The following is a 12,492-nucleotide window of genomic DNA, read 5'->3' on the forward strand; positions in this document are numbered from 1 at the left end:
CTTGTGGAGATCACGATTTGGGGCTGATCCCACTTGCCCTCGCTATCATTCTGCAGAGGAGTCAGTGTGATATTGCCTTTGGGATTGCAATCAAGCGAGAATGGTTTGGAAAGGAGTTGCTCGAATACTCAGCATTTTTCATACTTCCCCTTTCTTCATGACTTGGGGCTCAGTCGCATGGTTATCCCTTACTAGACCCAATGTGTGTTATGAGGGTGAGCCTTCTTCTTGGGCACTCTCGATCCGCCGATAGGTGATAGAGCCCTGCTCTCTTCAGGATGTACCACATATTTCTTTCAGAGCTTCACATGTTTCAGTGGACACCTCTTGGGAGATTTTGGCTAGCATTTCCTCTTCCTCTTGGCACATTTGGAGAGCCAGATGCACAGAGGCCTTGGATGACACCTAGATACACCCATCACAGGTGTTCACGGGTATTTGGAGTGACACGGTTCACACTTTGATAGCCATATGGGCTAGCATGTAGGGCCCTTCACAGGCAGCCTCTTCTAGGAGGACTGTATTTCTTCGAGTTTGGAGGGGTTCTCCCTTTTTCTTGGAGGTTGCTACCGGATTGAGATGGCACTATCAGCCCCAATCCTTTCTTTTTGGCTCTTAAGCTTTTCATGCATTGCATGGTGTATCCCGTATTCGCGTATGGAGCTTGCTCTAACGGTTTTCTTTAATACTTAATAGAAGTCTCTTTTTTGCAAAAAAGAAGAAGAATGCAAGTTCTACACGTAGAGAGAGAATGTCTTACAATTCCTACATGCAGAGAGAGAAGCTCTCCAACTTGTATAAATACCCCATAATGGAATGAAGCCCATGCTCTTTGGGACATTGTGTTGAGCTCTACTTTGGTATTCCAAACAATTGTCTCAAGTGTCCATGCTTCCTTGCACTCCACGTCCAAAAGTATGTCCTAACCTTGCAACTCCTCCTCCCCTCTCCTTCAACCTTGCAACCCTTTGTCTCCCTCTCCTCCTCCCTCCTCCTTCTCCCTTTTCCTCCTCCCTCTTTCTCCTCCTCCTCCCTCCTGCTCCTCCTCCTCCTTCTTCCTCCTCCTCCTCCCTCCTCCTCCTCCTCCTCCTCTCTCCTCCTCCCTCCTCCTCCTCCTCCTCCTCCTCCCTCCTCTCTCTTCTTTCCCCCATACTGTTACACCTTCTTCCTCTCCCACTCCTATGCTCCCCCTAAACCCTTAGTTCCTCAACCCTTAATCTCCATGATCTACAAGGGAGATGAGTTCTCTACCATATACTATATTCTAAACCTTGGAATCTTTTCTAAACTCTCGAACCTCTCTCAACCTTGAAACCTCCTTCTAAACCTTGGAACCTCCTTCTATCCCTGGAACCTCTTCTAAACCCTAGAACCTCCTTCTAACCCTTAAACTCCTCCTAAACCCTCCCACGCCCAATGAAGACGAAAGCCTTCATTACCTCAACCATGATGATACACGTTCTTTTTACACATGCATGCACTATGTTTGCTTACCACACTTAAGCCTACATCTCTCATCGGAACACGACTCAAGGTCCTAAGCTACATGTATACTACATTTAATGACAACCCCGATATATCTGTAGGTGACAAAATGCCTCGGAACCCTGCATACTGAGATTACCTTGCTCTTCCCGCGGAAGCCATGGGAAAGAGCAAACATTGGGCACCACTGCTGGGGATCTCCACAAATGTTAATCGGAGGTCAGGGCGTGAAGATACGGCAGGAATGCCAAATGTTTGCTCTTTCCCACGGCTTCCGCGGGAAGAGCAAGGTAATCTCAGTATGTAGGGTTTCGAGGCTTTTTGTCACCTACAGATATATCGGGGTTGTCGTTTGTAGTATACGTGTAGCTTAGGACCTCGAGTCATGTTCCGGTGAGAGATGTAGGCTTAAGTATGGTAAGCAAACATAGTGCATGCATGTGTAAAAGGAACGTGTATCATCATGGTTGAGGTAATGAAGGCTTTCGTCTTCATTGGGGGTGGCAAGGTTTAGGAGGGGTTTAAGGGTTAGAAGGAGGTTCCAGGGTTTAGAAGAGGTTCCAGGGATAGAAGGAGGTTCCAAGGTTTAGAAGGAGGTTCCAAGGTTTAGAGAGAGGTTCCAAAGTTTAGAAGAGGTTCCAAGGTTTAGAGTACATGGTGGAGAACTCGTCTCCCTTGTAGATCATGGAGATTAAGGGTTGAGGAACTAAGGGTTTAGGGGGAGCATAGGAGTGGGAGAGGAAGAAGGTGTAAGAGTATGGGGGAAAGAAGAGAGAGGAGGGAGGAGGAGGAGGAGGGAGGAGGAGAAGGGAGGAGGAGAGAGGAGGAGGAGGAGGAGGGAGGAGGAGGAGGAAGAGGGAGGAGGAAAAGGGAGGAGGAGGAGGGAGGAGGAGAGGGAGAGGATGGGTTGCAAGGTTGGAGGAGGGGGGAGGAGGAGTTGCAAGATTAGGACATGCTTTTGGACGTGGAATGAAAGGAAGCATGGACACTTGAGACAATTGCTTGAAATACCAAAGTAGAACTCAACACAATGCCCCAAAGAGCGTGGGCTTCATTCCATTATGGGGTATTTATACAAGTTGGAGAGCTTCTCTCTCTGCATGTAGGAATTGTAAGATATTCTCTCTCTACATGTAGAACTTGCATATAGAAGTTGCATGTAGGAGTTGCATGTAGAACTCGCATGTAGGAGTTGCATGTACGAGTTGCATGTAGAACTCGCATGTAGAAGTTGCATGTAGGAGTTGCATGTAGAACTCTCATGTAGAACTCGCATGTAGGAGTTGCATGTAGAACTCGCATGTAGAAGTTGCATGTAGGAATCGTATGTAGAACTTGCATATAGAACATGCAAGTTGGATTTCTAAGAGGGATTATTTCTAGCCTTATGCAAGTACAAGTGGAGCTTTGTCGCTACTCTTCACACACATTCTGTTCTACCTAAGTCCATGTTGGCACAGAGACAACCACCTTGTTCGATCTTGCTTAGTTGGAGAGCGGGATCATCTTGTAGCCTCTGCAGATTGGGGGAGATTTGCAAAGGGTGTCTCTGCCGTGCAAGTGCAAGTGTTGATGTAGTTTTGTTTAAGGGTGAGAGTGGTGTTAGTTTTGTAGGGACCGTTGTGTTAATAATGTGTCGAAGATTGTCCTACGTGTATAGGGAAATGTGTCGGTGCAGACGAATCGTCAATTGAATGTCACGACGTAAAGATATGAACGAATTTGTGCGAAACGAGGCCCGTACGGGGGCACGAAGGAGCGAGTGCTAGGGATTCCAAAATGGTGTGCAATGGGCTGGAAAAATGCCCCATAACGTGCGTTTTTGTGTGTGAAATTTTGGTTCAAACAAGGTCCAGTTTGGGTCCCAAACAGGCACGATACGAAGTGTTGAAGTAGGGGTAAATTTCCCCGGAGGTTGGTGTGAATGGACTGTAAGTTCAACTGAGGGGTTTGAACCAAGTTAATTCCAGTTAGTCTAACTAGCCTACATCCTCCTCAGTTATTACTGTAATTGGGTAGTTAACCTAACTACTTTCACTAACTACAGTTAGTTACTAACTGAAGGTTAGTTAAGCTAACCTAGTTGTTAGTAACTAACCTAGGTTAAACCTAACTAAGTTAGACTAATCTAACCTAAGTTAAACTAACCTATGGTTAGATTGAGGGTTAGGTTAGGGTTTTTTAAATAAATAAAATAAATTAATTAATAAAAAATAATAAATAAATTAAATTAAAAAATTCGAGGGGGGGGGGTTTTCGCGCGACGGCGGGGGGGGGGGGGGGGGTGGCGGCTGGAGGGGTGGGTGAAAGGGAGGGTGGAGGGGAGGGGAGGGTGGAGGGGAGGGGGACTGGTGAGGCGAGATGGGCAGCGAGGAGTGGAGTGGAGTGTAGTCGGGTGAAGGGCGAGTGGTGAGGCGAGTGGCGGAGGTGAGGCGAGGCGTGGGGGGTGGATGGTAGAGGGCGCGGGACGGGCGGGCGTTGCCGCTGGCGACTCCATCACCCTAGGCGGTTCTACGAGCGCCGTTGTTGTCGACGCTGCGGGGGCTACGAGCTGTCGGGTTGCTGGTGCAGCAAGGCCCAGGTAAGGGCCTTAAGCCCTTTAGAATTAGATAGGGCCTTAGGCCCTTAGACTAGGGAGAGGTGTGTGAGCGGAAGGGGGGGAGAGAGAGAGAGAGAGAGAGAGAGAGAGAGAGAGAGAGAGAGAGAGAGAGAGAGAGAAGGGGGGGGAAAGAGAGAGAGAGAGAGAGAGAGAGAGAAAGAGAGAGAAGGGGGGGGGGGAGGGAAATGGGGGTTGGTGGAGAGGGAGGGGGGGGGAAGGGTAGGGGTGGAGATGCGAGGGGGGGTGGTGGAAGTGGAGGAGGGGGGGGGAAGGGGGTGGTGGTGGAGGGGGAGATGGAGGAGGGGGGGTTGGTGGTGGAGATGGAGGGGGGTGGAGGGGAATGGAGGGAGGGGGGGGGGGGGGGGAAAGGGGAGGGGGAAGTGGAGGGGGTGGTGGTGGTGGGGGGAATGGTGGAGGGGAAAAAAGAAAAAAACTTGATGGACAGAAAACTTTGACGAAAAACGAAAAACTTTGACAGAATTCCAAAGGGAGGAAGAGATGGTCACCTGAACGCTCTTCAAGTCTTTCTCGATGTAACAGGACTGTTGAGGACCAATGGACGGTGGGTGGATGGCTAGGTTATCACTGCAAGATGGGTTCGAAGTAACTTACCATGTGAGGATAGGAGTAAGGTGGTGGTCGATGGAGAGGAAGGAGTGTCTTGCGTAGGGCTCGGAGTGGTGAAGAGGATGGAGGCAAGATGTGAAAGAAAAAGTATGAGAGGGATGGGTGCTCTTTTATAGGGAAGGAGGGGGGCTGTGGATTTAATCTAACACATGTGCACCTTTGAATTTGTCCATGTTTGACTAGGGAGGTGGTTTTAATTTTTCTTTTGGGTTATGGCATTTAGAACCTTTAATCATCGATTGCCCATAACTTTTGGTGGTTGTGTCAGAATGTGCTTCCGTAAAAAGGAAAAATGTTCAGAATTTCAAGCTCTACACTCTGACAAGCATCACATTTTCTGATTTATTCCTTAAGGTGCTGTTTTTCCAGAAAACATGCACTTTCCTAAACCGGTAACAAAGAGTTTCAGCTAGGAATTATTTTTTATTTTTTACTTGAGTTGGAAAAATTTTAGCTCTCCTAGCTCTTGAGTGATATGTTCATGAAAGTTCGAAGTAGTTTGTTTTTTACACATACCTGTGTATTTACTCTTTACTTGAGACGCTAATCTCCCCGACAACGATGCCAAATGTTGGCTCTTTCCCACGGCTTTCGCAAGAAGAGCTTGGTATTCTCAATATGCAAGGTTCCGAGGCTTTTTGTCACCTATAGATATATTGGAGTTGTCGTTTGTAGTATACGTGTAGCTTAGGACCTCGAGTCGTGTTTTGGTGAGAGATGTAGGCTTAAGTGTTGTAAGCAAACATAGTGCATGCATGTGTAAAAGGAATGTGTATCATCATGGTTAAGGTAATGAAGGCTTTCGCCTTCATTAGGGGTTGCAAGGTTTAGGAGGAGTTTAAGGGTTAGAAGGAGGTTTCAGAGTTTAGAAGGAGGCTCCAAGGTTAGAAGGAGTTCCAAGGTTTAGAAGGAGGTTCCAGAGTTAAGAAGAGGTTCCAGGTTTAGAAGGAGGATCCAAGGTTTAGAGAGAGGTTCCAGAGTTTAGAAGAGGTTCCAAGGTTCAGGGTAGAGTACATGGTGGAGAACTCATCTCCCTTGTAGATCATGGAGGTTAAGGGTTGAGGAACTAAGGGTTTAAGGGGGGCATAGGAGTGGGAGAGGAAGAAGGTGTAAGAGCATGGGGGAAAGAAGAGAGAGGAGGGAGGAGAAGGAGGAGGAGGGAGGAGGAGGAGGAAGAGGAAGGAGGAGAAGGGAGGAGGAGGAGGGAGGAGGAGAGGGAGAGGATGGGTTGCAAGGTTGGAGGAGAGGGGAGGAGGAATTGCAAGGTTAGGACATGCTTGCTTTTGGACGTGGAGTGCAAGGAAGCATGGTCACTTGAGACAATTGCTTGGAATACCAAAGTAGAACTCAACACAATGTCCCAAAGAGTCTAGGCTTCATTCCATTATGGGGTATTTATACAAGTTGGAGAGCTTCTCTCTCTGCATGTAGGAATTGTAAGACATTCTCTCTCTACATGTAGAACTTGCATATAGAAGTTGCATGCTAGAACTCGCATGTAGGAGTTACAGTTGCATGTAGAACTTGCATGTAGGAGTTGCATGTAGGAGTTGCATGTAGAACTTGCATGTGGAACTCGCATGTAGGAGTGGCATGTAGGAGTTACATGTAGAACTTGCATGTAGGAGTTGCATGTAGGAGTTGCATGTAGGATTGGCATGGAGGAGTTGCATGTAGAACTCGCATGGAGGAGTTGCATGTAGAGCTTGCATGTAGGAGTTGCATGTAGAACTTGCATGTAGAACTCGGATGTAGAACTCGCATGTAGGAGTTGCATGTAGAACTCGCATGTAGGAGTTGCATGTAGAAGTCACATGTAGAACTCGCATGTAGGAATCGTATGTAGAACTTGCATGTACAACATGCAAGTTAGATTTCTAAGAGGGATTATTTCTAGACTTATGCAAGTACAAGCGGAGCTTTGCCGCTACTCTACACACACATTTTGTTCTACCTAGCGCAGAGACAACAGTTAGCGAGATGACCAGGTGACAACTATGTCAGTGAGTTGACTAGGTGACAACTATGTCGGTGACCTGACCAGGTGACAACTATGTCGGTGAGCTGACCAAGTGACAACTATGTTGATGAGTGAACAAGGTGACAACAATGTTGCTATGTCAAACATGTGACAACTATGTCAACTAAAGATAACCATGGTCACTTGCATACCATGGCGAGGTCTCTCATGAGTCCACCTAAGTGATCATGTCAGAACTATGTCATTGGTGGTACAGAGGGGCAGTCAACCAAGGAGCTCACATGGAGAAGATAAATACACACCGAAGGAGTCAGAGTGCTAAGCGTCGCATATCACCAATTGGGAGGAGGCTGGCGCATAGAGGGGCAGTCAGCCAAGGAGCTCACATGGGGAAGATAAATACACACCGAAGGAGTCAGAGCGCTAAGCAGCGCACAGAGAGGTGCACATTGGGTACCAACTGGGAGGAGGCTGGCGAGTCAAAGTGGTTGAAGCCATGAAGAGTCTGAGGGGTGGAAAGGCTAAGAGACACAGAGCCACCACCAATGGGAAGAAGGGGATAAGATTCTTAGCTAGAGAAAGGAGGAGAGGGGAATTCTATCTTTGGAAGGGAAACAAGAGAGTGACAATGAGGTTTGAGTTAGAACCTCTCCTAGTGTAACGTTGTGGTGTCCTACTAGTGTACTTCTCTTCTACTCTGAATACTATGCTTCTCTTCATCTCTGTTCGCAATTGTAGCTCTCCTTGACCCCGTGTATTTTTCTCTTCATCCCCCCAGTGACACTAGTGGCACTCCCCTACTTGCTCCTTGCACCAGTGGCCCTAGGCCTCCGGTAACACTTCTGGAAGTGGCCTTAGACAGTTTAAGGCGATCACAGTGGGACACTATTGGTGATTGGTGTTGAGTAGCACATGTGAAGTGATGTTCTAGGGTCCTAGGGAGAGGTCTTATGCTGAGTAGTTCTGAAACATTTGAAGGGGCTATTCAGATAACTAGGAGGCACTTGAGACTAGGAGGTACTTGAGGAGAGTGGAGAAAAGACTTCTGGTAGACCAAACTCGGTACAAGAAGCATTACATTCGATGAAAGTTCGCCAAGTCCTCAAGGTGAGCACAAAGTGAGCCCAAAAAGTTTTTCTTCAAAGTTATCTAAGTAGCTCTTAGTTGATGCCTTAACATACTAGTCATGGCACTCATGAATGAGGTTGTCCCACTAGTTAAGTAAAGAAGTATGCCCTTGAACTCGCAATAACCATGCAAATTCTGAAGGATATCGTAGAAACATTCTTAACTTTAGTATGACTTGATGAAATCTAAGAGAAGTACTTTGCTTATTCAAAAGCTTCATTGAAGTGAGGCACTAGCAACTTGTTTTTAAAGCAAAGTTATGTTTAGACGTTTTGTGTAGTCTTTGCATAGTTTCCTGGACCCATCTTACTTTTTCGTAAAAAGAAATGGTAAGAATCCATGTTGATATTTGTTGGGCTGAATTTTAGAGCTTTCCTAAAATTCTTACCTTTCTTCTGTATTCTGATATTGTACCAAACTCTTTACTCAGAGGCAGAAGTTCTACCATGAAGAACTTTTGTAGTATGGTTTTCTTCTCTAAGAGATGTTGATGAACCATCTTGCCTGACAAGAAACTGCTTTAACTCAGCCAAATATCTATTCTTTTCTATTTACTTTTGGTTTTGAAACAAGAAACGTCAAAACCAAAGATAATTGTATGAAAATGCCAGTTGATCCACATCAAAACAGACTCAATTTTACATCAAATAATCAAGAATTGTGAGGAACAACAAACAAATATAGCTACAAACTAGGACACAACTACATGCATCCATAAATTAGGAAACTATTTACTTAGCATGCAATCGATGTTTGCACAACAAGAAGTGTACACAAACTTTCCTTACCTTCACACCAGGCGATAAGGACGTGCCAATTCATCAACACTACCCCACCACAAAAATAAATGGTTTGCCAAACAACCAAGAGCTTTGCAGAATCTACTAAATCAATCAATGTATGTACTCCATGTATCATTGATTGAATTATACATGTCTTGGCCAACATCTGTTGGGAATGTACCATTAACAAAGTTCGCAATGAAATACATCCACTATAAAATTGCAAGAAGGGCAAAAAGTGAGATGACATTTGGTTCATTAACTAGAACAAATTTTGTGACCCTAAAGACATTGGAGAGCAAGCATTGTTGTATGTGGCCATGGCTTTGAATTTTTTTTGAAATACATGGACACAATGTAGCATGTTGCCTACAAAATCAATGAGGAAAAAATATAGACATATGAGGAAAATATCCTAGACATTAGGGGCAAATTTCACATATATTGTGACTATAAAAGCAAGTAAAAACCATTTATATATTGGAGCTAGTTTGACATAGGCGCAACACATTACACTTTTGGCAGAAGCATTTTAAAGTGCTGAACTTCATAAATTAGAATCCTTTAAAAATCTAACTAATGGCCCAACAATAGATGCTGACAAATTGTCAACTGCAAAATAGAAACTTGCCACATTAGACAACTTACAAAGACATACATGCTATATCAGTAAATCCCAATAAATACTACCATGACACCAAAAGAACATTATTACCAACATATACAATCATTAAATCAACAACAAACTCTCTTTGACCACATTATGCACAAGAAACAAGAGCACATGAATGCTCATGGACATTGCCTTGGGATTGCGCTTTTAAGCATAGGAAAAGCATAAAAAAGAAACAAGGATAAAGAAAAATGTTTTTTAGCACTTGATCACAAAGCAAGAAGCTACTAGATGTTTGGTAAGATGGACATGTTGTAACCTCTATAGAAGGCACTAAGAAAGCAAGCGCTCAACTAAGAAGCCATGCTTTTAGCAAAAAGTATTACATGTGAAAATTCACAATCCAATTCTCCACGATTGCAAAACCTCTGCTAACAAAAGGCCATTGACAAACTGCTATAGCTATTCTTAACCGACAAAGCAAGCACGTGGAAAACCATCAAACCTTAAGCCTCCAAAGTGAAGAATTAAGAAGAACATACAATACACAAATTCAAAGTTCATAAACTAGATTTACTCAAGGTTGCATGCAATATAGACATAATTAGGTTGGAGACATAATTACAATACATTGAGATGCTAAAAAACTTAAACCATACGTTGAAAAATATGAGAGACAAATGTAGACAATGCAACAAACAAAGTGAGAGTCATAGTTGATGAGTCCTAACCCATGTCAATAGCATTTACCTTGTGGAAAAGCATAGTAAACAAGAGGGCGGCTGGTGAAATTGCCTTGGCTTTTATGTGCACAAGTTGTTCCACGGCGGTCTTAGAGAGGCCCCAAAAACACACGCGCACGCACCACACACGTCAAACCGATCCTGAGCAGCACCCAGCAAGCTAAAGCAGCAAGAAGAAGAAGAAGAAGAAGAAGAAGAGGAAGAAGAAGTGAGGCAGGCGAAGATGCGAGTCCAGTGCGACGTCTGCGAAAGCGCCGTGGCGGTTGTCATGTGCTGTGCGGACGAGGCTGCTCTCTGCCTCGCCTGCGACCAACGCGTTCACGCCGCCAATAAGCTCGCCAGCAAACACCAGCGCCTCCACCTGCTCAACAATCACCACTCCTCCAAACTCCCGCAATGCGACATTTGCCAGGTCCGTCTGTCTGTCTAAACCCGTCCGGGGAGTTTGGCTCGAGTTGTTGTTCCCGCCTTAATGATTTCCTTGCACTTGAGTGCAGGAAAAGACCGCTTTCATCTTTTGTTTGGAGGATCGCGCCTTGCTTTGCCGGGATTGTGATGTGTCCTTACATTTGCCCAACACCCTCGCTTCTAGCCATCAAAGGTTCCTCGCCACTGGAGTTCGAATCGCTCTCAACGCTGCTATTTGTCAGCAAGACCCCGTAAATATCCTCCATGGGAAATCTGAGGAGCCTCGCTCGCGATTTCCTGGCACCGAGTCGGCTGTACAGGTGTCTGAAACGTCAAAGGGCGTAATCTCACCAATGATCCCGTTAGCTCTTCCTGGGGCAAGCGAGTTCAAGGAGGCAAGGAAAAGGCCTTCAATGTCTACGACTGCTCCTCACAATGGATGTGTAGTTCCTGTCAAACGGGGAACTGCCGGCGAGGCATGGCAAGTTGAGGAGGTGATGAACCTGCCGGATCTTGCATCAGGAGATTTTCTCGGGGACATTGTGTCACCAAAGGCAAGTGACTATACTTCACAGGCTTCACCTCTTCTGTCTGTGCTTCCAGTTGTTTATCTCTTCCTGTATATCGGCTGTGGCTTTCCATAATAATTAATGTTTTTGCTATAAATTCTTTGTATCTTATGGCATATCTTAAGTGGTGAGTTGCACTTTGAGTTTGGAAAAATGGTATAGTATAGTTTCCACACGCAGTTGTAGGATGAATAAAGAGAATGTGGACTGCTTTTTGGCCTGCCTGAAAGGTACCATTTTTATTTTCCAAAAATTCTTTCTCCCACATTTGGACATATTCCACATGCACCTAGAGTTTAACTTCCACATAATCCCCCGTCTCTCTCTCTTTCCCCTAAAAACCCTCCTTTCTCTCTCTCTCTCTCTCTCACGCCCCCTCCCTTTCTCTCTCACTCTCCATCCTCTTTTCCATGGTCCACATCTAAGGGAGGCCTATTATGAGCATTCTAACTTGTTTATTAGCCTTCTCTTTTAGTGCTAGTCTTTGTCACTGCTGAGTTTTGCCCTTCACCTCCGGAGTGCTGTCATACGAAAACCTTTTTATGAATGGATGCTCAAGTAAGCCCTGTGTGGTTGTGTGGATTTGTATGTGTGTGATGCTCTACACACGCGTTTGGGTGTTGTGGGGATGTCGTGGTAGCTAGAACTGCTATGCTTGATGGAGTTTATGTTTTTCAACCTTGTGAATGACTATGTGTTGTGTTTTTTGAGGATGAGTTGGGGCATGTTCTTGTTTGTTGAATCAGTTCAAATGTTTCCATCACTGATGAAAGAGACCTTGGGCTCTCAGCTCTTCTATTTAGGTTATAAGTTGCTCGGGTTCATACTATCTCTTTCGTCTTCTAAGTCTTGTGGAACTTCACTCGCGTTACAGGCCGATCTTTCAACTCTTGGAGACTACGACTGGATGGCTGATTTCGGTATATTTGATGAGCACACGAGTGCAGAGTCGTTGGCCGAAGTTCCTCAGATTGCTCCGATCATGAGTGGTTGGTCCCAAGTGGGAAAGCTTAACATGGCCGTCAAAGCGAAGCTTAAGCTGGACATGGCTCGTGTTCCGGACTTTGATGATGCATATGTTGTTCCGGACCTTGGGCTCCATTCGAACCAATTCCCATCACTTTCTCCTAAACGGCGTAAAGTAGTTATAGATGTCTAGTTGACCATCCTGTTCTCCTGTGCCCTCATTATTTTGCCCGCAATGCATGAAAGGAGACTCTTGAAACGTGGAGAGCATGCTTGGAGATGGCTCTATTGGTTGTCGTTGTTGTGCAGGAAGAAAAGATTACTTACTTCGGCAACACTACCCCTGTCGTCGTACACACATACTTGATTTGAGAGGGAAATTTCAGTATCAATGGCAACTTTTCGGTGCGCTAATTTTTTTCATCTCAACAGTTGAAGGATTTGAGGCTTGGTTTGAAATTGTAAAATATATCTCTTATCGGATGTAATGACGCTAGACTATGGTGGTTGTCAATGTCTTATTATGTCTGATTGCTATTTGTCGTGTGTAAGGATACTAAGAATTTATGAGTCGTTATTTTGTATGCATGT

The 12,492-nt window shown here is 45.1% G+C and overlaps 1 protein-coding gene across 1 annotated transcript; it reads left to right on the forward strand.

Moving 5' to 3' along the window:
* Window positions 1–10,034: 10,034 nt before the first annotated feature.
* Window positions 10,035–12,492, forward strand: LOC147900634 (B-box zinc finger protein 24-like). Its single transcript, XM_087376363.1, has 3 exons — window positions 10,035–10,370; window positions 10,456–10,920; window positions 11,810–12,492. Exons 1-3 carry the CDS (start codon window positions 10,182–10,184, stop codon window positions 12,092–12,094), a joined length of 939 nt encoding a protein of 312 aa, XP_087232489.1. The 5' UTR covers window positions 10,035–10,181; the 3' UTR covers window positions 12,095–12,492.

Source organism: Dipteris shenzhenensis, chromosome 6, assembly GCF_047967505.1.
Source record: "Dipteris shenzhenensis isolate YYH24624 ecotype China chromosome 6, Dip_SZ_1.0, whole genome shotgun sequence".
Taxonomy (NCBI): domain Eukaryota; kingdom Viridiplantae; phylum Streptophyta; class Polypodiopsida; order Gleicheniales; family Dipteridaceae; genus Dipteris; species Dipteris shenzhenensis.

Coding starts and splice junctions, on each gene's coding strand:
- LOC147900634 (XM_087376363.1), top strand. CDS start 10,182: ATGCGAGTCCAGTGCGACGTCTGCGAAAGCGCCGTGGCGGTTGTCATG. Junction 10,371..10,455: donor CGCAATGCGACATTTGCCAG/GTCCGTCTGTCT, acceptor ACTTGAGTGCAG/GAAAAGACCGCTTTCATCTT. Junction 10,921..11,809: donor GGGACATTGTGTCACCAAAG/GCAAGTGACTAT, acceptor CTCGCGTTACAG/GCCGATCTTTCAACTCTTGG.